At 35.0% G+C, this 26,279-nt stretch overlaps 1 protein-coding gene and 1 long non-coding RNA gene across 2 annotated transcripts; both read left to right on the top strand.

The window, feature by feature from the left end:
- The first annotated feature begins 2,302 nt into the window (after positions 1-2,302).
- Positions 2,303-23,022, top strand: LOC126703155 (uncharacterized). The gene is made up of 3 exons (XM_050402083.1): positions 2,303-3,040; positions 3,355-3,457; positions 19,068-23,022. Exon 3 carries the CDS (start codon positions 19,341-19,343, stop codon positions 20,292-20,294), a length of 954 nt encoding a protein of 317 aa, XP_050258040.1. The 5' UTR covers positions 2,303-3,040; positions 3,355-3,457; positions 19,068-19,340; the 3' UTR covers positions 20,295-23,022.
- A 2,185-nt stretch (positions 23,023-25,207) lies between these two features.
- LOC126702259 (uncharacterized) lies at positions 25,208-25,886 on the top strand. The gene is made up of 2 exons (XR_007647695.1): positions 25,208-25,394; positions 25,472-25,886. It is a non-coding gene; the product is annotated as an uncharacterized LOC126702259 (long non-coding RNA).
- Positions 25,887-26,279: the final 393 nt, after the last annotated feature.

Raw genomic sequence — 26,279 nt, 5'->3', positions numbered from 1 at the left:
GAGTTTAAATCAAGAGTTCTAGATTAGTATATTTTCATCTAATTTTTGTTTTTTAGATTGTAAGCTGGGATCAAAGTGATATAACTTTTCTTTAGTCTGTTACTAAGAAAAGAATTATGTGATTTTAATTTTCTCATTTTATGAGGACAATGTAATCATAAGTTCCATTTGCAATAAGATGTTTTTTTCTTCTTGATTTTTCCCATAATAATCAAGAGGTAATTACATTTTAAATTATTCACTTTAAGGTAATAAACATTGTTTTTTGAGCTCCCATTCTAGGACTCACTATCGATGGGAGATATTTGAACCATCCTGGTTCCCTCGGATTGTGGTTCTAATAAATACTTCTTGTAATCGTTTTTGCAAATTAAAAAAAAAAAAAAAAAAAAACTTAAAATTGATGAAATCTTACTTAAAATGGATTGTCATGAAAAGATTAAATGGATTTGTTATGTTATCAATAAAGTATATGTTAGTAAAACCTAAACTTTTTTTTTTAAAAAGACAATTAGTAATTACATCTCACAAAGTAAAAAATAATGGTTTAAATTAAAATGATAATATATATATATATATATATAAAGTAAAATAAATACTATTTAATTGGTATTTAAATATAAAAATTGCCTTCTATGTCATCTTAAGCCTCAAATTTATACTAGTCCAACCTACCTTTAAACAGTATGATATAACCTCTTTTCTTTTCCCTTGTGTTTGTTTCTAAAAAATAAGTATGATATAAAATTCATGATCTACAAGGAAAGTCAATAAGGATAATTTGAAATGATCAAAGGTAATGAATGTTAATGTAGTATTAATTTAGTTATATAGAATTGTTAATTTTCTCCAAAAAAAAAAAAAAAAATTGTTAAAAACTTTGTAACTTAACTAATTGACACCTTTTAATGTGTCTGTGATATTCGGGGTTGAAATTTCCACTTCTCGTTATAACTATTGAATTATCATGTCTTTGTGTTTTTTTTTTTTTTTTTAATCTAACTTTATTGACAAAAGGATTTTAAACAAATTATGTGAAAGAAACAATAGAAAAATGCTTCAATTACTCTTATTTTTTCAGTTTTTTTAATCAAATTTCTTTAGTCATTTTATGTTACCTAAAAATTGAAAAAAAATTTATGTAAATTCACTATTTACAAAAATAGGGTAAACTAAGTATTTAGTCTTTATCTTTTACATCATATTTCAATTTGGTCCCTAACATTTCAATTGTGTTAATTTGGTCCATAACCTTTAAGTATCATGTTAATTTAGTCCTTACCGTTATTTTTTAGATGAAAATTGTTGACGTGTCTAACGACAAAAATAAAAAATTAGCTTTTGTTAATGTAAAAATAAACTAATATTTTATTTTGGTCATTTGTCACGTTAGCAATTTATATATAAGAAATAATGATGTGGACTAAATTAACACGACACTAAAAGATTAAAGACTAAATTGACACAATTGAAAGATCAGAGACCAAATTAAAATATATGATATAAAGGATAGAGACCAAATATATAGTTTGCCCTAAAATAAAATATGATAATTTTATTTTTATAAAATTTGTGTAGTATAATTTTAGAGTTACTTTCTATAACATATTATTGAATATGTGTAGGAAGGAGAGAAGATGGGTTTGAAAGGGTCAGGGCAATGTACCATAAGAGCATCAAAATAAATATGTTGCGTGCATTAAGATTTAAGGATCCCAAGAAGGGAAAGAGTAATGTACATTGTACATCCAAGAAGTCAACTTAAAAAACTGCTTTCACATTTGTTTTTTTTGTTGAGAATGAAAGGTGCACTTGTATTAAAATTCAAGGAGGGCTGAAATCAGCTTAAACTACATCAAGAATGTCTAGTGATACATCTTCCATCCAGACATTTAAATTTCGTGAAAGAATTGCCCTTCTAACTAGTGAGTGGGCGACTTTATTTCCTGCCCAACCTACATGACTAAAACAGATGCTAGAAAACAAAGGAATCAATGCTTTAACATCCGTATCAAGTGACCATGTAAGGCCAGTGAGGGACCATTAATTATTCTTGAGATCCTTGTAAACAATTACTGAGACACCTTCCAAGACCACTTTATTAAAACCAACTTCAAGGGCGAACTCTGCCGCTTTCCTTGCTGCCATTGCTTTCACATTTGTTAATTGAACTATTTAAAGTTTATTTAATACTGTTTTTTTTTTTTTTTTTTTTTTAAATATCTCCTAAGCCAATACTTGGATCTTTAAACCAATTTTTATGAGCAAATATTCCTAAATTTAACAGAATAAATACCCCGAATAAATATAAAATACCAAAAATAGCCCCTGACCAAAGCGTGTAAACATAACCCAAACCTGGTACTCATAAAACTTACTTTACCCGGATCTAATTAAATCCAAGGCACAATGATATCCTCACTCAGCCAAAAAGCCCTAAACACATTCCGAAGCCTCTCACATCGGCCACCACCGGCTGGGTTTTTTCCGGTCGGACTGGTAGATGGTTTTGGGTTAGACAAAAAAACTGAGTTGGTTTTTTTTGTTTTTGGTGGGGTCTAGGTTTTGTTTTTAAGAAGGGTCGGTTAGGATCATCTTCACAAGCTAAAGAAGGTGGGTAACTCAAATGGAGCTGTATTAGGTTGCCTTCTGCGAGCACGGATCGATGGGCTTGGTGGTGGTGCTGTGCCGGATCGTGACCATCGGTGGGATTGCGGTTCTCTTTGGGGCTTCGACGAAGGTTGCGGATGATTTGGTTTGCAATTGAGACGATGCAGCAAGCTAGGGATCAGCTTCTGGTGGTGGTGTTGCACTTTGGGTTTGGATCTAAATAGATCCGAATGGCGAAGTAGTTGGTATGGGGTTGAGGTTGGAACCAGCGGTGTTTGGGTGGCAGAGATGGTGATGGTTGGTTGCTGGTGATTTTACGATGTAAAACTGGGGGCTACAGCTGGCTACTGTTTACCATGTCAATCTTTGGAGAATGATTTCTCTGACACAAACAGCGTGTGGGACCTATTTTCTGTAAACGAGAGCATAGGTATTGACTTAAAAGTCAATTTATTTTATTTTTACAAATCTTTATAGATTCGTACCTTTTATTACTATTCATAACTTTTATTTTATTACTCTAATTAATCTTTACCTTTTTCTTTTAACTTTTGTTTATTAAAAAAAATCTTTTATCTTTTAGTAAAAAAAAAGTTGTTAATTTCACTTTATTATATTCATCTATTTTTAAAATTTATCTTTTTGGAAAAAGTTTTCAATTTACGTAGTCTCTTTCGTCCCTTTTAATCCATGCAAACCTAGTCCTACTTAGCTGGATTTAACTCTTAACGGTATTTTTTCTAGGAAAAACCCCTGGAAGATTTCATTCCAAACCCATTTTTTCAACCTTTCTTCCTCCGCCTCCTCCCTCTCCACTGCCATTTTCATCTCCTCCTCCTCTGAACAGGTGACAATATACCTCAAAATTTTTTTTTAATGGACATTTTCCAATTACTGTACTGTACTGTTTGTGGATTTTGATTTTGCTGCTTGTTCAGTTATGTATTGTGTTTACTTCTTGTATTGGTTGATGTGCATTGTGTGGTTTCGTTGGGTGTATATCTTTATTTGTAAGATTGTTTAGCTCCAACCTTGCTTTTGCGCTTGATTTGATTGGTGCACATATGGGTTTGCTGCTTAATATGTTCATATCTGGATTTGAATCGTTTTTGGCTACTCACTGTCCTTTCCTACCAACCTAGCTTCTCTGTGCCAACTTGCATATAGATTCAGACTTGGATGCAAAATTATAAATTGATAAACCATTAACATCAATGCCTTCAAACTCCATTGTTTCTGTCTATCCAAAATGCCCACAAGCTAGTGACCATCACCTCAGAGAAGGTTCTGTACTCTTCTTGTCAAATTACTCGGTTTCAAGCCATAAAAATTACCTGCTTTTGATAGATCCTGGTATGATATACTGTGTTTGTGTCCTTAATGTTAATACACAATCAAACCGTACTGCTGTAGCCACATCGCAATGCTAAAACAAGTGTTCTATGTATTGTCTCATCCTTGTCATTACAAAGGGTAACAGGCCTTCAGAGAGCATCTTCCTAGCTTTCACCATTAATGCATTGCTGCAAATTCTCCAGATAAACACCACTAGGCATTTTGAGTTTCTATAGGTTCCTCCCTTTCCTTTCTGGACAGAGGCATGTCTAAAATATCTACATATCAGCACCATGTTTCTATACAAAATGACATAAAGCAGATAACAAGACGGAAATCACTCTTATAAACAAATAAAAAAAGGGGGAATTATTTTTTTTCTTCGTTTAATGTATAACTAATGATTGGTTTTCTCTCTATGGGAGTTTTAGAGTGTAAAACTTAGTCTTTTACGCATAGAAGCTAGAAAATCACTTATTCTCTCTTTCTTTCTCAACAAAACAAAATTAAAATTAGCAGATTAAAAATAAATAAATAAAATCTCAAACCTCTTTTTTGGGTACTGATTGCTAGAAATTTTGCCACTCTCTCTATTTAAAGCATAAAAAGTAAAATTTTCATGTTTTTTGTTGCTGCGTTGGACCTTCTTCTCTGTTTCTTTCAGGTTTGATTTTGCTTCAGATTTGTGTTAAAACTCTCTCTCTCTCTCTCTCTCTCTCTCTCTCCCCTTGTTTTTATAGGTGAAAGCTAGTTTTATTTTGTGTTTGTTTTACCCCTGGTAGTGGGGAGACAAAGAAAGAAACCAGTTTTATCCGGATAAAATCGAGTTATTTAGTCACTCTTGTTTAGCTTAGCTTTAAGCTTTTCCATGGTTCATATTCATTATTTTGACTATTATTCATTTTGATGAGGTGCTATTAATCATATTTATTATTTTGACTGTTATTCATTTTGATGAAGTGCTACTAATTATATTCATTACTATATTAGTTTTGAAAATTTTTACTAGTAGCTTTAGCATTTCCCAAAAAAATTATGAATTAGTAAAATTTCAACCCAATTACCATTAAATAAATTAGCCATATTAAAAAGTACAAATGGTAACTATTATATATAAATTGAAATATATAACATTAACTAAATACTAATTAAGTGATCTTCAAATATAAAAAGGTTCATTCAAAATTATTGTTTTAGACCTCAAACTGTATTGAATTGAATGGAAAACTAAGAAGCTTTATCCTTGTAATGAACATTCAATTCTTCCGTTAAAAGAAAAAAAACACATATTTTTGAAACCCTTATTACTCATTACTTATGAGTATAAAGTGTTTATATTATAGCATGAGTCCCTCATCCAATGTACCAGAAAATTGAAAATTCTATATCAATCATCATCATCCAAGAAAAGATCCAAAAATCTTTAGTATAATTCACTCATTTCTCTTTTTCAGGCCTCTCTTTCTTACTCTCTCTCTCTCTCTCTCTCTCTCTCTATCTCTCTCCATTTTTTTTCTTTTCAAAAATCTCCATGTAAAATTATAATATACACGGTCATGTCTACAATTCTTTATTTGATTTTTTTTTTGGGGGGGGGGGGGGGGGTTATTAGCTATAACTTCACATTTTTTATTGATAGCAATATAGGTGTTGCTTTATTGATACAAAATACACGTAACCGGGCCTAGTTCCCATGAGTAACTTTGATCTCCTTTTTGACTCATGTACATGACACAAATTAAATGAACAAGTTAACAGCAAGTTAACTAAGAGAGTGCGTGTAACACTCACATATGAGGCTTGATGAGGAAGTGTTAGTCTCACTCACCCACACATACAGGAGACCGTAACACGCCTCACATGCACATGCTAGCAACACACACAGAGATAGAGAGATAGTGGCAGATACCATTCCTCTTTTTTTCACTTTTTATCTTTTTGGATTTCTTCTCACACTCTCTCAAGGGTTTTTAACACATGCTTTGAATTAAAGCATATACTAATAAACCAAAAGTGAAAGACTTTCAGTAAACCTGACAAATGACGTTCCATCACCGGTACGTATTCCCACAAAACCCTAAATCTCATATTTCCTTTTCTCCAATTGGTGGGGGATCTGTTGGGCTTGTTTAAAAAAAAAAAAATTGAAATTATTTTCGGTAGGTATCAGACAATTAAGAAGAAAGGATCAGAGAATAAGAAGAATGAAAAGAAGAGTAAAACGACACCACAAACAAGCTAAGCTACAAATCTACTTAGAAGAGCAGCTAAATGGCATGTAGTCTTAGTTGTTTATTTAACTTAGATTATATCACACGTGTGCTGTAACTAATTCCTACACGTGTTGTAACTAACTCCCTTAGCTCCCTTAGTTTCTGTTATTCTTCTGTTATTCCGTTGCACTCTGTTTTGGGTATTTAGGTTCAGAGATGTATATAAGTCTAATAAGTGTACAAATTCATTCAATACAAGAATTAGAGAAAGTTTCTTATCTTTTCTCTCAATTTCTCTCTCTTTTCTTCCTGTGTGTTCACACATCTTTTTCTTCCTTCATTTCTATTTTGTTACATGGTATCAAAGCTCGAGCCTTCTTCAATGGCGTCGAATACTCAAGCTACTCAGGCTACTCAGGTTTTCTCCTCTCAACGAGAACTGACTCCGATGGAAGATCCACGAAGTCCATTTTTCTTGCATCATGGTGAAACACCAGGTGCGATTCTGGTTACTCAACCATTAACGGAGGACAATTATCCTATGTGGTCCAGAGCAATGAGAATGGCTTTGGATACCAAAAGCAAGCTTGGATTCGTTGATGGTACTGTTAATGCATCAATGGCGATCACACCATTAGAGAAGCAAGCCTGGTCCAAATGCAATTCAATAATCTCCTCTTGGATCTTGAATTCAGTTTCTCCTAACCTCACTGCCAGTATAATTTACAGAGACACTGCATTCGAAGTGTGGAATACTCTCAAGAAACGATTCTCTCAAGCAAATGGACCTAGGATCTCTCAACTTCAGAAACAAATCTCAACTATGATGCAAGGTGCTGCTACAGTCACAGGTTTCTTCACTGATCTTCAAGCTGCCTGGGATCAATTATTGAATTTCAGGCCTTCACCTTGTTGTTCATGTGGAAAGTGCACCTGTGGTGTGAATGATAAGATCACAACCTTCCAGCATCAAGATTCTCTCATGCAATTCTTGAACGGGTTGAATGATTCCTATTCTCAAGTGAAAACACAAATACTCATGATGGAGCCTAGTCCTTCCATTGATAAGGCATTTTCTCTGGTGATTCAAGAGGAAAGGCAAAGGTATTCAGGATTTACTGTTGTTCCTTCTGTTGAATCAACTGCCCTTGCAGTCAAGAATCAAGGATTCAATCAAGGGATTCCATATCCAGGATACAACAAGAGCACTAAAGGAATCAATGCAAAAGGGAGGCCTGTATGTAGTCACTGTGGCAAGCTTGGACATGTTGTAGAAAATGCTACAAATTGGTAGGATATCCTCCAGGTTACAAGCAGAAGGGCAGAGTGGCCATGGCCAATCAAGTCTTGACTGAAGATGATCAAGGCAATTCTAACAATTCTGGCAATCAACAGGTCAATTCATTTCCCTTTACTTCAGAACAATATCAACAGTTAATCTCAATGCTTAGCTCTCATCATGCATCCACATCTGGTGCTGCCAATGATGCATTGCACTCAGCTAATTCTGCTCTTTCAGGTAATGTGTGTAATACTTGGTCAGATTTTGTTTCCTTAGACTTGCAACATTCAGTTTTTGCTGTTAATCCTGTCAATAAGAATGCCTATGGTACTGATGTTTGGATCCTTGATACCGGAGCCACAGACCACATAGTGCATTCCTTATCTTTGTTTACACACATCACTAGCTCCATTTCCACATTTGTTCAATTACCTAATGGTGAAAGGGTCACAGTTACACATATAGGTACAATTTAGGTTACTTCAACTTTGAAACTTGAAAATGTACTGTGTGTCCCCTCTTTCACCTTCAACCTGATTTCTATTAGCAAATTAACCAAAACACTTTCATGTTGTTTCATTTTTCTGTCAAATTTGTGCTTTATACAGGACCTTGTTGGAAAACGATTGGAGTGGGTGAATTACATGACAATCTGTATCTGCTGCACACTGCATCCTCTTGCAAATCTGTTTCAGAAGATTCTTCAACTCTTGAGTCTGTTTTTCAATCTTTTGTCAATTCTGTATCTGATTCTATGTCCATTCCTAGTGTTACCAAGTCTTACCTTTGGCACATGAGGTTAGAACATGCCTCTGATAATAAGTTTCAGGCCTTACACAGTCATATACCTGATGTACAAAATTTTCATAGCAATAAAAATTGTGTTCTTTGTCCCATTGCAAAACAGAAGAGGCTTCCATTTCCCTTTCTTAATCATATTTCAAATGCTGCTTTTGATTTGATCCATTGTGATGTTTGGGGACCATTTGCCAAGCTCACTCATGATGGATTCAAATTTTTTCTTACCATTGTGGATGATGCCACAAGATCCACTTGGATTTATCTTATGAAATCGCTGAAACTAGACCTTTGCTGATTTCTTTCTATAACATGATAAATACACAATTTCATGCAAATATTAAGATCATTAGAACTGATAATGCCCCTGAATTTTTCTTAAAAGACTTTTATGCAAGCAAAGGCATCATTCACCAACATTCATGTGTTGCCACTCCACAACAAAATTCAGTTGTGGAGAGGAAACACCAGCACATTTTAAGCATTGCAAGGGCATTAAAATTTCAATCTAATGTTCCTATTTGCTATTGGGGTGACTGTGTATTGACTGCTGTACATATAATCAATAGATTACCCTCTAAAATTCTGAACTAGAAAACTCCCTTTGAAAAACTCTATGGAAAGCCTCCTTCTTTTACTCATTTAAAGGTATTTGGCTGTCTTTGCTTTGCCTCCACCTTATCCCATAACAGATCAAAATTTGATCCTAGATCATCCCCTTGTGTCTTTCTTGGTTACCTGTTTGGAGTTAAGGGTTACAAATTACTTGATTTGACTTCCAAGAGATTTTTCATATCCAGGGATGTTCATTTTCTTGAGACTGTATTTCCTTTCATTTCACAGCCTCATTCTTTTTCTCCAAACACAAATATCCCTTTATCTCACCTTTTTCCTTCAGTAGCTGAACCACCTGCCTCTTTCTTTGATTTTGAAACCTCTGGCACTTCTTCTTATGTCCCTCAGGTTCCTCTCACTGATACTCTTTCCAATCATGATGTTCCTTTAGCTACTTTACCTACTGATATCTCAGTTTCAGCTCCTGCAGATTCACTTGTTCACAATTCTGCAGACTTACCTGTTGAAGATTCTGTAGAATTCCTTGTTACAAATTCTGCAAATCCTTCACCTTCTCAATCTATCCAACCTATCATTCCTTCTACTCTTCCATCTTCTATTCCCTTAAGAAAGTCATCCAGAATCTCTAAACCACCTGCATACTTAACTGATTTTAAATGCAGCACAGTTGTTACTGATAATCCACCTTCCCTTTCTGCCAACAAGTCAGGTATCCTCTTTCCCTTGTCTCATTACCTTAATTCTTCCAAATTACCTCCAATTATGCACATTTCTGCTCCCTCATCTCTGCCATTCCTGAACCTACATCTTACCATGAGGCAATCAAAGATTCTAATTGGCAGGATGCTATGGCATCTGAAATTGCTGCTTTGGAGGCCAATCAGACCTGGTCCATTACACCTTTACCTCCTCATAAAAGGGCCATTGGGTGCAAATGGGTCTATAGAGTCAAATACAATGCTGATGGCTCTTTGGACAGATACAAAGCCAGGCTTGTTGCCAAAGGGTTCACTCAACAAGCTGGCTTAGACTTCACTGATACATTTTCACCTGTTGCTAAGCTCACTACTGTCAAAACTTTGCTTGCAATTTCTGCTGTGAGAGGTTGGCATTTGGTCCAACTTGATGTGAACAATGCCTTTCTTAATGGTGATCTCCATGAAGAAGTCTATATGCAGTTACCTCAGAGATTTCACAGCAAGGGGGAGAACCTAGTTTGCAAGCTTAACAAGTCTTTGTATGGTCTCAAGCAAGCATCAAGACAGTGGTACTCCAAGTTCTCTTCAACCATTTTAAAATATGGTTTCAAGCAATCCAAATCAGATTACTCCTTGTTCACTAAGAAGTGCAATTAGACTTTCATAGCATTGCTTGTTTATGTTAATGACATTCTAATTGCAAGTAATGATGCTCAAGCAGTTGAAGATCTTAAAACTTCTTTGAATCAGGAATTCAAGTTGAAAGACCTTGGTAGTTTGAAATACTTTCTTGGTCTTGAGGTTGCTAGATCAGAGAAAGGAATTTCATTATGTCAAAGGAAGTATGCATTAGGGGTTCTTAAAGATGCTGGAATGACAGGTTGCAAACCCAGCAAAGTGCCAATGGAACAAAACTTAAAACTAAGCAAATTTCAAGGAGAATTGTTGACTGATCCGGGTGTTTATAGGAGATTAGTTGGAAGGCTACTTTACCTAACCATAACAAGACCAGATATCACCTATTCAGTTCATAAACTAAGCCAATTCATGGCTAAGCCTAGAAAGCCACATCTTGATGCAGCCTACAAGGTGTTGCAATACATTAAAGGATGCCCTGGCCAAGGCATTCTCTTATCATCAAAGTCAGATTTGCATTTGAAGGCTTACACGGATGCAGATTGGGCCTCTTGTGTAGATACCAGAAGATCTACTACTGGATTTTGTGTGTTTTTAGGAGACTCATTGATTTCATGGAAGTCTAAGAAACAATCCATAGTTTCTAGATCCTCAGCTGAAGCTGAGTATAGGGCAATGGCCTTAAGTGTTTGTGAAATGAGTTGGCTGTTGGCTCTATTAAAGGATTTTGAAGTTGATCATCCACAACCGGGCATGCTTTTCTGTGATAATCAGGCAGCAATCTATATTGGTGAGAACCCTGTCTTCCACGAACGTACAAAACACATAGAAGTAGACTGCCATTTGGTTAGAGACAAGGTATAAGAAAAGGTGATTCGTTTATTCTTCACTCCCACACATACACAGCTAGCAGATCTGTTTACCAAGGCATTATGCAGTCAGCAGCTGAAGTTCTTAATTTCCAAGATGAATGTATTAAACATACATAGTTCTGAGTCTCATCTTGAGGGGGAGTATCAGATAATTAAGAAGAAAGGATCAGAGAATAAGAAGAATGAAAAGAAGAGTAAAACGACACCACAAACAAGCTAAGCTACAAGTCTACTTAGAAGAGCAGCTAAATGGCATGTAGTCTTAGTTGTTTATTTAACTCAGATTATATCACACGTGTGCTGTAACTAATTCCTACACGTGTTGTAACTAACTCCCTTAGCTCCCTTAGTTTCTCTTATTCTTCTGTTATTCCGTTGCACTCTGTTTTGGGTATTTAGGTTCAGAGATGTATATAAGCCTAATAAGTGTACAGATTCATTCAATACAAGAATTAGAGAAAGTTTCTTATCTTTTCTCTCAATTTCTCTCTCTTTTCTTCCTATGTGTTCACACATCTTTTTCTTCCTTCATTTCTATTTTGTTACAGTAGGGGATGTGTTGCGGTGATGGGTGGCTGTTGGCCGTTGATGTTGTCGGTGATCTACTCCTGGTGGCGCCAACGAAAGCTGATGGTGGTAATGAAGGACCAGTGGGATGGTTTGGGTTATTGAAACTTTTATTTTTTTTAAAAAGTTGGAGTAAAAAATGCTTAAAATTAAATATAAATTAAATATCTGTGGTAAACTTTGATCGGTAGAGTATAGAATGGATGTTAAAACAGAAGATTTACTAAAGGTTGGACTTTGTTGCAAGAGTATATGGTTAGAAATAGCATTCAATTCTGACCCTTAATTTCAGCAGAAGAGTATATGGTTAGAAATAGCATTCAATTCTGACCCTTAATTTCAGCAGAAGATTTGGACTGTTACAAAAATATATGATTAGAAATAGCATTCAATTCTGACCCTTAATTTCAGTCTGTCACGGGACACAATTTTCCACTACTTATTAGTGCTCAAAAGAGTAAACCATCGATGGGATTTTATCGTAGTCATGTGCCTCCCTGTTACCACATATCATTGGTTGGGTGTGCATCTTTATTTGTAGGATTTTTTAGCAACAATCTCATATGGGTTTGCTGCTTAATGGTTATATTTGGATTTGCATCATTTTTCGTTACTCACTGTCCTTTCCTACCAACCCAGCTTCTTTGTGCCTACATATAGGTTCAGACTTTTTTTTTTGAAAGCATATAGGTTCAGACTTGGATGCAGAATTAATGGATAAAGCATTAACACTAACTCCTTCAAACTCCTTTATTTCTGCGGATCCACGTTGCCCACGAGCTAGTGACCAGCACCTTAGATAAGGTTCTGTACTCTTCTTGTCAAATTAGCGAGTTTCAAGCCATAAAATAACCTGCTTATGATAGATCCTGGTATGATATACTCTGTCCTCAATGTGAATGCAAAACCGAACCATATTGCTGTAGCTTCTGGCCACGTTACAATGCCGAAACAAATGGTTTGTTAGGGTTTTAGGCTCGGGTAGTAACAAAATTAACAAATTCTTAGTCAAATAATTAATTAGATTAATTATACTTCATATTTTAAGTTCAATCATTGTCTCTTTTACTTTACCTCTCATTTAAAAAAATTCACATGTTAGGCCCTATCTATTAAAATGAAGTTTGAAACCACACAAAAAAAAAGACTGTTAGAAGTATATAGTTAAATAATTAAATTTACTTACTAAATAACGTCACACAAACATCACACATATACACCAAAATAATTGTAACGTCCCAGCCCACTATTTAAAAAAAAAAAAAAAAAGGGATCAGATTTTTTTAAGGGGCCACAAATGAACCACCTACCCCTTATTTCCCCACCACACACCACACACTCACAAATATCTCTCCTTATTTGGCCGGTCAACCAAGGATCTTTTACATCTTTCTTTCCTTTTCATTTTCCTCACAAACCCTCCTCTCTCACACTCCCTTACTCTTTTGCCGGTACCACTTCTCATCACTTCCACTACCATTTTTTGGCAAGATCATTGGAAAACTTCATAGGAAAAAGGTTCTAGCTAATCTTCTTTGGAGCTTGGAGAGTTAAACTTTTTGCGAGTTGTAGTGTTAGTAGCTTTTTAATGAGATATTTTTGGAAAATCACCATGTTGCATAAAGCATTATTTTTGGGTTAAACACATTTTGGGAAATTGTTTATGGAAAATATATTTTCCTAGAAAGTTTTATGTTGTAACTTATATGTGATTATTTGTGAAAATGGCATCATATTTGGCAATGCATATGGGGAAATGCATGATTTGTTAGCATAGAAAAGATTATCATTGTTGATTGAATTCATGAGAATGGATTTTATTCCTTATTGCATTATTTGCAAAATTAAAGATGCTTTGATATTTGGGAAAATTGATACAAAATCTTCTTGACAAAAAATGAGTTTGAAGGCTTTGAGAACTTTGTGAATATTTTGGATATAAAAAAGGGTTTTGTGAAACTACTGGAAATTGAACTGTGTTTTGATTTCATTTAAACTGTGAGCTCTTTATGTTTTTACCCTTGAGTTGTGACATGTGATTACCCAACTAGATATTATAGTTTGTGTGACATTGGTATCTTAGGACCCGTCTTTGTGATGATTATTAGTTCCGACTTTGTGTACGCGATGAGTTCCGGCTTTGTGTTGGCAAATTAGTTCCAGATTTGTGTCGGTGATGAGTTCTAGCTTTGTGTCGACGATGAGTTCCGGCTTTGTGTCGGTAGATTAGTTCCGACTTTGTGTTGGCGATTGTCATGTGGCCTTGGGTTAGTTTTACTGGTTGGGAAGGGTGTTGTTATTGCTCACAGTGTATAGTATGTAGTTTCATATTGAGATATTTTGAGGAATATATAGTATGTAATTTCATGAGAGCATCTTGAGAAGCTTTGTGCTATGTCAATTTATTCATTCTTGTCATATTATTTTTGGAAATGGTTTCATAGAATTTACTTGGAAATTCCCAAATTATAACATGCTTTGTAAACTGTTCATCGTTATAAAACTTGTATTTCCCCCATCCCCATTAATTATGCTACTTACTGGGCTCTGTCTCATTCCATTATTTTACAAACTTTTTCAAAGTAGGTAACGATCATTCTGAGATTGCTTTTTGGTGGCTAAAGTAGTTAGACTAACTATTGATTGAGGCTGAACTTTTGTAATGGAGATATTTAGATGATGTACATTATAGAGTAGACTTGACTCATTCTTTTGTATATTATAGTGGTTGTGACTTTATTTCCACGGATAGGACAAGTTAATGATATGTAATTGTATTTATTCAGACATCCATTCTTTTGTGGCCAGTGGACCTTATAATTATTGCATAGAACTCTGACTTACTTTGGGAGTATATTTAATAGAATTATAATAATAATTATTGATATTGATACTTGATATGATTTATTTGGATTGAATTGTCAAAAAGGAAAAATCTACAGGTACTTTTAAGATGTCTTTCCCATGCTTTGGACCCTTTTGGGTTTGGGGCGTGACAGTTATGGTAACAGAGCTTAGGTTATGATTTTGTAGACTTTGAAATTAGGAATTGATTTTGATCTAAGTCAAAGCATTAGGGATTGATGAATTCTTTATTCTGTACCTTTGTTTCGACTTCCACATGCCATTCCTTTATCCTTATCTATCTTTTCTATGCTAACCTTCTATGTTGCCTTGTGATTTACTTGCTTTGTTTCTTGGGTATAGGTATAAGTACCTTTGTACACTATGCCTTCTAAAGAGAAAGCACGTAAAGTAAGGCATGTAGATGAGGCTGTAGCTCCAATGCTAGCCATAGGCAACGCCGAGAGCGTGAGAGATTTGTCACTCCTGATGGTGGTGAGATTGATGAGGTGACAGACATGATTTATGCTAGGATTGCTAGAGCTGTCCAGGGTCGTGAACGTAGGAAGGAGGGTTGCTCTTTTGGGGAGTTCTAAAAGCAAAACCCTCCAACATTTAATGGGGAGCTTGATCCTATGGCAACAGAGAATTGGCTACTAAAGATGGAAAAATTACTGAGAGCCATTGAATGCATAGATGCTCAGAAGGTGGTGTATGCCATTTTTGCTCTTCAGGGTTCTACTGAGAGATGGTGGACAGGCACTGAATGTTTGTTAAGGATAGAGTTGGGAGAGAATACTCCTACTACTTGGGAGAAGTTTAAGGAAGTTTTTAATGAGACATAGTTCCCCGATGTAGTGAGGGATAGAAAGGCAAGAGAATTTTCTGATTTGGTTTAAGGGACTATGACTGTGGAAGAATATGCCACAAAGTTTGTTGAGCTCTCTAGCTTTGCTCCGTACTTGATTCCAAATGAGCCCAAGAAGGTGAAAAAGTTTCGAGAAGGCCTTAATGGTAGGATTCGCCCCCTCATTATAGCCTTTGGAGTGGATACTTTTACTAAGACTGTGAAGCGAGCAATAAGTCTTGAAGAAGACTTTAAGTGCAACCTTGTCTCCAAGAATGATGAAAAGAAGCAAGAACCCTTTGGTTCCCAACATGGAGAGGGTCGGGGGCAAAATTTGAAGAAGGGATTCCTTAAAAAGTTTGGTAATGGGAATCATTCTAATGGGTAAGGCAAGGGTAGCCCTCCTCAGTTTGGTAAGAAATGGCCTTGCATTCATTGTGGTAAAACCCACGAGGGTCAAAGGTAGAGTATATGCCTTGTCTACTCAGGATGCTCAGGCGATGGATACAGTGGTGATAGGTATACTTCCTTTGTTCTCCACACATGCTAGAGTTCTTTTGGTCTTGGTTCCACACATCATTTTGTTTCTAGTGCCTTACTAAAAGTTGAGATAAGAGGTTGGAACTACTTGATTTTAAGTTATTAGCTTCTACCCCAATTGGTGATATTATATGGAATAATCTTGTGCTTAAGTCTTGTATCTTTTGGGGGTAGAGAGTTAATGGTAAAAAAAAAAAAAAAAATGGTGTTGCTAGATAAGCTTGATTTTTTATATGTTATCCTAGGCATGGATCGGTTGGCTTTTTGTCATGCTTGTATGCATATTTAGGGAGAATGATGGGTCTATGAGGTTATGTACCAACTACCATGATCTAAACTGAGTTACCACTAAGAGTAAATATCATTTGCCTTGCGTTGATGACTTGTTTAACTAATTGCAAAGAGCACAAGTATTTCTAAGATTGATCTTGTTCTGGTTACCACTAGTAAAAAAATTGGGACATACCAATGGTAGCCTTTTGGATTAGGTATGGTCATTACATGAATGATGCTGCTTGGATTAACGAATGCCCTTCTTTATGAATTTTTGAAATATGGCATTTCATGATTAATGGGATTGTTTTATCATTGTGTGCATTGATGATATTTTGATTTATTCTAAGAGAAATAAGTTGTTTACTAAACTATGGAAGTGGGAATTTTGGTTGAATAAAGTAGTGTTGTTAGGTTATGTGATCTCTAAGGATGGAATTACATTGGATCTTAATAGGATATAGAATTATGAGAAATATTTCCCCACATGACTTGGAGTAGGTTGTAGTTTTGTTTGAAAATTTGTAGACATGATTTGTATGAGAGATATGATATTTGTATGGATCATAAAAGTTTAGAGTAATTATTTGACAAGAATGAGCTATACATGAGATCATGAAATGATTTGAATTGTTTAAGCACTATGATTACATTATTAACTATCATCTCCGCAAGGCTATGTCATTAGAAAGTCTCTAGAATTTTTTTTTTTTTAGCTGCTTTGCATACCACTTAAAGGAAAATCCTTATTGATTTAGAAAGGTTGGGAGTTGTGGTTGCATAGGCCATTCAAAGGCCTACTTGGTTATTTGAAAGTTCAACCAACTCTAGTAAAGAGAATGAAATTGTTGCAAGGCAGCGACTCTTATTTGATATGGATAAGGTGCATAATGGAAAGAGATTTAAGTTTATTATGTACAATTTTGAGGATGAAATTTCTATAAGAGGGGACGAATGTAACGCCGCAGCCCACTATATAAAAAAAAAGGGGGATTAGATTTTTTAAGAAGCCACACGTGACCCACCTACCCCTTATTTCCCCACCACACACCACACATTCACAAATATCTCTCCTTATTTGCCGGTCAACCAAGGGTCTTTTACATCTTTCTTTACTTTTCATTCTCCTCACAAACACTCCTCTCTCACACTGCCTTACTCTCCCGCCGGTGCTTACCACTTCCACCACCATTTTTTGGCAAGATCACCGCAAAACTCCATAGGAAAAAGGTTCTAGCTAATCTCTTTTGCAGCTTGGAGAGTTAAGCTTTTTGCGGGTTGCAGTGTAAGTAACTTTTTAATTGGATATTTTTGGAAAATCACCATGTTGCATAAAGCATTATTTTTGGGTTAAACACATTTTGGGAAATTTTTTATGGAAACTATATTTTCCTATGTTGTAACTTTAATATATGTGATTATTTGTGAAAATGGCATCATATTTGGCAATACATTTGGGGAAATGCATGATTTGTTAGCATGGAAAAGATTAGCATTATTGATTAAATTCTTGAGAATGGATTTTATTTCTTATTGCATTATTTGCAAAATTAAAGATGTTTTGATATTTGGGAAAATAGATACAAAATCTTCTTGACAAGAAATGAGTTTGAAGGCTTTGAGAACTTTGTGAATATTTTGAATATTTCAAAAGTTTTTGTGAAACTACTTGAAATTGAACTGTGTTTTGATTTCATGTAAACTGTGAGCTCTTTATGTTTTTACCCTTGGGCTGTGACATATGATTACCCGGTGATTACCCAGCTAAATACTATAGTCTGTGTGACCTTGGTATCTTAGCACCCATCTTTGTGATGGTTATTAGCTCCGGCTTTGTGTCGGCGACCATTTTCGGCTTTGTGCCGGCAGATTAGTTCCGACTTTGTGTCGGCGATTGTTATGTGGCCTTGGGTTAGATTTTCTGGTTTGGAACGGTGTTATTATTGCTCATAGTGTATAATACGTAGTTTCATGTTGAGATATTTTGAGGAATATATAGTATGTAATTTCATGAGAGCATCTTGAGAAGCTTTGTGCTGTGTCAATTTATTCATTCTTGTCATATTATTTTTGGAAATGGTTTCATAGAATTTACTTGGAAATTCCTAAATTATAACATGCTTTGTAAACCGTTCATCGTTATGAAACTTGTATTTCCCTCATCCCCATTAATTATATTACTTACTGGTCTCTGTCTTATTCTATCATTTTACAAACTTTTTCAAAGTAGGCAACGATCATTCTGAGACAATTTTTTGGTGGCTAACAGTATTTAGACTAACTACTGATGGAGACTGAACTTTTGTAATGGAGATATTTAGATGATGTACATTATAGAGTAGACTTGACTCATTCTTTTATATATTATAGTGGTTGTGACTTTATTTCCACGAATGGGACAAGTTAATGATATGTAATTGTATTTATTCAGACCTCCATTCTTTTGTGGTCAATGGACCTTGTAATTATTGCATAAAACTCTGACTTACTTTGGGGGTATATTTAATAAAATTATTATAATAATTCTTGATGCTGGTACTTAATATGATTTATTTGGATTGAACTGTCAAAAAAGAAAAATCTACAGATACCTTTTAGATGTCTTTCCCATGCTTTGGGGGTATATTTAATAGAATTATTATAATAATTCTTGATGTTGATACTTAATATGATTTATTTGGATTGAACTGTCAAAAAAGAAAAATCTACAGATACCTTTTAGATGTCTTTCCCATGCTTTGGACCCTTTTGGGTTTGAGGCGTGACAATTATGGTATCAAAGCTTAGGTTATGATTCTGTAGACTTTGAAATTAGGAATTGATTTTGATCTAAGTCGGAGCATTAGGGATTGATGAATTCTTTAATCTGTACCTTTGTTTCGGCTTCCACCTACTATTCCTTTATCTTTATCTTTCTTTTCTATGCTAACCTTCTATGTTGCCATGTGATTTACTTACTTTGTTTCTTGGGTATAGGTATAAGTACCTTTGTACACTATGCCTCCTAAAGAGAAAGCATATTAAGTAAGGCATGTAGATGAGGCTGCAGCTCCAGAGCATGGCCATAGGCAACGTTGAGAGCGTGAGAGATCTGTCACTCCTGATGGTGGTGAGATTGATGAGGTGGCAGACAGGATTTATGCTAGGATTGCTAGAGCTGTCCAGGGTCGTGAACGTAGTAAGGAGGGTTGCTCTTTTGGGGAGTTTCATAAGCAAAAACCCCTAACATTTAATGGGGAGCTTGATCCTATGGCACTAGAGAATTGGCTGCTAAAGATGGAAAAATTACTGAGAGCCCTTGAATGCACAGATGCTAAGAAGGTGGTGTATGCCACTTTTGCTCTTCAAGGTTCTGCTGAGAGATGGTGGATAGGTACTAAACGTTTGTTGAGGATAGAGTTGGGAGAGAATACTCCTACTACTTGGGAGAAGTTTAAGGAAGTTTTTAATGAGACATATTTCCTCGATGTAGTGAGGGACAGCAAGGCGAGAGAATTTTTTGATTTGGTTCAGGGGACTATGGCTTTGGAAGAATATGCCACTAAGTTTGTTGAGCTCTCTCGCTTTGCTTCTTACTTGATTCCGGATGAGCCCAAGAAGGTGAAAAAGTTTTGGGAATGCCTTAATGGTAGGATTCTCCCCCTCATTATAGCCTTTGGAGTGGATACTTTTATTGAGACTGTGAAGCGGGCAATGAGTCTTGAAGAAGACTTTAAGTGCAACCTTGTCTCCAAGAATGATGAAAAGAAGCAAGAACCCTTTGGTTCCCAACATGGAGAGGGCCAGGGGCAAAATTCAAAGAAGGGATTCCTTAAAAAGTTTGGTAATGGGGATCATTCTTATGGGCAAGGCAAGGGTAGCCCTCCTCAGTTTGGTAAGAAATGGCCTTGCATTCGTTGTGGTAAAACCCATGACAGTCAAACTTGCATGGAAGGAGTAAAGGTGTGCTACACTTGTAAGAAACCCGGACACTTTGCTAGGCAATGCCCAACTACCAAGGTCTTGGGTTCCTCTTCCACACCCCAGTTTGTTAAGGGTAATGATGATGAGAAAAGAGTAAAAGGTAGAGTGTACGCCTTGACTACTCCGGATGCTCAAGCCACGGATACAATGGTGACAGGTATACTTCCTTTGTTCTCCACACATGCTAGAGTTCTTTTGATCTTGGTTCCACACATCATTTTGTTTCTAGTGTCTTACTAAAAGTTGTGATAAGAGATTGGAACTACTTGATTTTAAGTTATTAGCTTCTACCCCAATTGGTGATATTTTATGGAATAATCTTGTGCTTAAGTCTTGTATCTTTTGGGGGTAGAGAGTTAATGGTAAAAAAAAATAAATGGTGTTGCTAGATAAGCATGATTTTTATATGTTATCCTATGCATGGATCAGTTGGCTTTTTGTCATGCTTGTATGCATATTTAGGGAGAATGATGGGTCTATGAGGTTACCAACTACCATAATCTAAATTGAGTTACCACTAAGAGTAAATATCATTTGCCTTGCATTGATGACTTGTTTGACTAGTTGGAAAGAGCACAATTATTTCTATGATTGATCTTGTTCTGGTTTCCACTAGTCGAAAATTTGGGACATACCAATGGCAGCCTTTTGGATTAGGTATGGTCATTACATGAATGATGCTGTTTGGATTAACTAATGCCCTTCTTTATGAATTTTTGAAATATGGCATTTCATGATTAATGGGATTGTTTTATCATTGTGTTCATTGATGATATTTTGATTTATTCTAAGAGAAATAAGTTGTTTACTAAACTGTGGAAGTGCAAATTTTTGTTGAATCAAGTAGTGTTGTTAGGTTATGTGATGTCTAAGAATGGAATTACATTGGATCTTAGTAGGATATAGAATTATGAGAAATATTTCCTCACATGACTTGAAGTAGGTTGCCGTTTTGTATGTTTGAAAATTTGGAGATATGATTTGTATGAGAGATATGATATTCGTATGAATCATAAAAGTTTAGAGTAATTATTTGACCAGAATGAGCCAATACATGAGACCATGAAATGATTTGAATTGTTTAAGTACTATGATTACATTATTAGCTATCATCTCCGCAAGGCTATGTCATTATTGGTGCACTTAGTAGAAAGTCTCTAGTTATTTTTTCTTTCAGCTGCTTTGCATACCACTTAGAGGAAAATCCTTATTGATTTAGAAAGGTTGGGAGTTGAGGTTGAATAGGCCATTCAGAGGCCTACTTGGCTAGTTGAAAGTTCAACCAACTCTAGTAAAGAGAGTGAAATTGTTGCAAGGTAGTGACTCTTATTTGATATGGATAAGGTGAGTAATGGAAAGAGATCTAAGTTTACTATGAGGGGAAGAATGTAATGCCCCAGCCCACTATTTAAAAAAAAAGGGGGGGGGGGGATCAAATTTTTTTAAAGAGCCACACATGACCCACCTACCCCTTATTTCCCCGCCACACACCACTCACTCATAAATATCTCTCCTTATTTGGCTAGTCAACCAAGGGTCTTTTACATCTTTCTTTCCTTTTCATTCTCCTCACAAACACTCCTCTCTCACACTCCCTTACTATCCTGCCGGTACCACTTCCACCACCATTTTTTTGGCAAAATCACCGCAAAACTCCATAGGAAAAAGATTCTAGCTAATCTCCTTTGGAGCTTGGAGAGTTAAGTTTTTTGCGGGTTGCAGTGGAAGTAGCTTTGTAATGGGATATTTTTGGAAAATCACCATGTTGCATAAAACATTATTTTTGGGTTAAACACATTTTGGGAAATTGTTTATGGAAAATATATTTTCCTAGAAAGCTTTATGTTGTAACTTTAATATATGTGATTATTTGTGAAAATGGCATCATATTATGCATATGGGGAAATGCATGATTTGTTAGCATGGAAAAGATTAGCATCGTTGATTAAATTCTTGAGAATGAATTTTATTTCTTATTGCATTATTTGCAAAATTAAAGATGCTTTGATATTTGGGAAAATTGATACAAAATCTTTTTGACAAGAAATGAGTTTGAAGGCTTTGAGAACTTTGTAAATATTTTGGATATTTCAAAGATATTTGTGAATCTACTTGAAATTGAACTATGTTTTGATTTCATATAAATTGTGAGCTCTTTATATTTTTACCCTTGGGCTGTGACATGTGATTACCCAGTTAGATACTATTGTCTGTGTGACCTTGGTATCTTAGCACTCGTCTTTGTGATGCTTATTAGTTATGGCTTTGTGTTTGCAATGAGTTCCGGCTTTGTGTTGGTAGATTAGTTTAGGTTTTGTGTTGGCGATGAGTTCTAGCTTTGTGTCGATAATGAGTTTCGGCTTTGTGCCGGCGATTGTCATGTGGTCTTGGGTTAGATTTTCTGATTTGGAACGGTGTTGTTATTGCTCACAGTGTATAGTACATAGTTTCATGTTCAAATATTTTGAGGAATATATAATATGTAATTTCCTGAGAGCATCTTGAGAAGCTTTGTGCTGTGTGAATTTATTCATTCTTGTCATATTATTTTTGGAAATGTTTTCATAGAATTTACTTGGAAATTCCCAAATTATAACATGCTTTGTAACTGTTCATCGTTATGAAACTTGCATTTCCCCCGTCCTCATTAATTATGCTATTTACTGGGCCCTGTCTCATTCCATCATTTTACAAACTTTTTTAGAGTAGGCAATGATCATTCTGAGACAACTCTTTGGTGGCTAACAGTAGTTAGACTAACTACTTATGGAGGCTAAACTTTTGTAATAGAGATATTTAGATAATGTACATTATAGGGTAGACTTGACTCATTCTTTTGTATATTATAATGGTTGTGACTTTATTTTCACGGATGGGACACGTTAATGATATGTAATTGTATTTATTCAGACTTCCATTCTTTTGTGGCCAATGAACCTTGTAATTATTGCATAGAGCTCTGACTTACTTTGGGAATATATTTAATGGAATTATTATAATAATTCTTGATGTTGGTACTTGATATGATTTATTTTGATTGAATTGTCAAAAAGGAAGAATCTACAAGTACTTTTGAGATGTCTTTCCCATGCTTTGGAGCCTTTTGGATTTGGGGCATGACAATAATGACCTATGAAAATAGATGAAATGATCCATTTCACAATAAAAACTTGAGGGGAATTAACTGTCAATCTTCAAGGTAACAAATCCATTGTAATAAAATAGAAGTTTGTACAAAAATTTTAACAATAAATCTAATACTACTTCATGTGGAACTTACAAATTATGACCATGCGTAACTCCAAGATACATGAATTCTTCTATTCCATTCTTGCACATGATCTGCCCACTTGTGACTTCGAAAAATTTGTTAAAGATTTGTACTAGTAACTTGATTGTAAATTATATGCAGTAACTTCACTTTGATCTCTGGATCTTTTGTATAAACATAATTCTCTAGTTGATGCTTAAAGAAGGTTTGGAAAATTCCAGATCTTTGTACAATACACTACTCTGTCGCCCGTAGTTTTGGAAATCGTGATTTAGGGCTTGCTTACATGGTGTGCTTAAGATCGGTGATTTGCCTATACACAAGGCCAGCTCTACTTATTAATAGATAAAAAAAATAAATTTTTTTAAATGAAAATGATAAAATTACTACAATTTGTATCAACCACCTAATAACTAATTTGACAGTGAATGTGAATAGTACCCCTAATAAATGTTTTTATATGTTGACTGGTGACATAAGTCACTCCTATAAAAAAAAAAAAAGAAAAAAGAAAAAAAGAGGAATTATTTTTTTCTTCATCTAATGTATAACTAACAATTGGTTTTCTCTCTGTGGGAGTTTTAGAGGGTAGAACTTAGTCTTTTACACACAGAAGCTAGAAAATCACTTACTCTCTTTCTCTTTGAACAAAACAAAATTAAAATTAGCAAATAAAAACAAAAATTCTCAAACCTCATTTTGGGTACTTAATGCTAAAAATTTTTCAACTCTCCATTTAAAGCATAAAAATTAAAAATTTCAAGGTGGTTGTTGTTGTAGTTTTTTTTTAAGCTGCGTTGGACCTTCTTCTCTGTTTCTTTCAGGTTTGGCTTTGCATAAGATTTTTGTTAAAACTCTCTCTCTCTCTCTCTCTCTCTCTCTCTCTCTCTCTCCTTGTTTTTATAGGTGAAAGCTAGCTTTATTTTGTGTTTGTTTTACCCTTGGTAGTGGGGGAGACAAAGAAAGAAACCAGCGTTTTTATGATTTTATCCAGATAAAATTGAGTTATTTAGTCACTCTTGTTTAGCTTAGCTTTAAGCTTTTACACAGTTCATATTCATTATTTTGACTGTTATTCATTTTGTTGAAATGCTACCAATCATATTCATTACTACATTAATTTTGTAAGTTTTTTTTTTAGAAACTTTAGCATTTCCCAAAAAAATTATGAATTAACAGAATTTTAACCCAATTACCATTAAGTAAATTAACCATATTAAAAAGTACGAATTGTAAGTATTATATATAAAATTAAAATATACAACATTAACTAAATACTATTTAAGTGATCTTCAAATATAAAAAGGATCATTCAAAATTATTTTTTTAGACCTCAAACTGTTTTATCCTTGTAATGGACATTCAATTCTTCCATTAAAAGATTAAAAAAAAAAAAAAAAACACATGTTTTTGAAACCCTTATTACTCATTACTTATGAGTATAAAGTGTTTATATTACAGCATGAGTCCCTCATCCAATGTACTAGAAAATTGAAAATTCTATATCAATCATCATCATCCAAGATAAGATCCAAAAATCTTTAGCATAACCATGGACCCATTTTTTTTTTAATAAAGTGGCTATGGGTCTTATAAACAGTGCTATTACAGTGCGTAAATAGTACTACTATAATGATAATTGTCTCCCTAAAACGCGTGAAAAGAAAAAAAAAAAAAGAAAAAAAAGAGAAAAACGTTGAAATCTGAAACACAAACATGAATCCTAACACATACTAAAGAATCTAAAAAAGAGTGTAAGCGTGTAACACTCACTCAAAGACACACACTTGATGAGACACTTTTTATCTTTTTGGATTTCTTCTCACGCTCGTATCTTATTAGTTAAAGCATAAACTAATAAACCAAAAGTGAACTACTTTTCGTACACCCGACGAATGACGTCCCATCACCAGTTCGATTTCCCACAAAACCCTAAATCTCATATTTCCTTTTCTCTAATTGAAGGAAGTACATCAATGGCAGGGTTCCAGCCTCCCAGCCCAATTTCAAACTCTCTCTGCCTCTGCCTCCTCCCACTCCACAGTACTTTTCGATCCGACTCGGAACAGGTAATAATAATTACCTCAAATTTTCTTTTTATTAACGTTTCCCAATTTTATATACCAATTTTTGTTGTTGGTAACAGTGAAGAATGGTTGCTATTGCACATCAGATTCGCTACAGCGATAGTAGTCCTCATGATCCTCTTTGTTGCTCTCTTTGTTAAGCTATGCAAGTGTGGACGGAGTAGCAGAAGCCAAAGCGATATCGAACTTCAGTCTACCTCTGAATATATGAACTGACTGAGGCTTTGGCATAGCCTCGTTCCATGTTGAGCTCTGGTGCAATTCATAATTATGCATTTCTTGTAGGTTCCATGCTCTGATCTAATTTAGTCAGGTCAGTTTAAAAACCTGAGCCTAATATGGTTGCAACTTCTATAAGGTGTATATTATTCTGTACTGTATTGTTCCTGTTCAGTTATATATGTACTGTATTTACGTATTTTAATGATTGAAGAATATGGTGTGGTTTCGTTTGTGCTTGATATGATTGGTACACATATGGGTCTGCTGCTTAATATGTTCATAATTGGATTTGCATCGCTTTTGGCTACTCACTGTACTCCTTTCCTTCCAACCTAGCTTCTTCGTGAATTGTGAATTGTGCCTAAATATAGATTCAGACTTGGGTGCAAAATTATAAATGGATAAAGCGTTAACACCAGTGCCTTCAAAATCCTTTATTTCTGCCAATCTAGATTGCCCACAAGCTAGTGAACAGCACCTTAGAGATGGTTATCTACTCTTCTTGTCAAATTAGTTTCTTTCAAGCCATAAAAATAACCAGCTTTTGATAGATCCTGGTATGATGTACTCTGTCCTCAATGTTGATGCCCATCAAACCGCACTGCTCTAGCCACATTACAATGCTAAAACAAATGTTCGTACAGT

This window comes from Quercus robur, chromosome 10 (genome assembly GCF_932294415.1).
Source record: "Quercus robur chromosome 10, dhQueRobu3.1, whole genome shotgun sequence".
Lineage (NCBI taxonomy): Eukaryota > Viridiplantae > Streptophyta > Magnoliopsida > Fagales > Fagaceae > Quercus > Quercus robur.
Note: the sequence above shows the minus strand (reverse complement) of the source record. Positions and strands in the feature narration are given on the sequence as shown.

What these genes read in the sequence shown, in the direction of transcription:
- LOC126703155 (XM_050402083.1), top strand. Translation starts at nt 19,341, where the DNA reads ATGGCACTAGAGAATTGGCTGCTAAAGATGGAAAAATTACTGAGAGCC.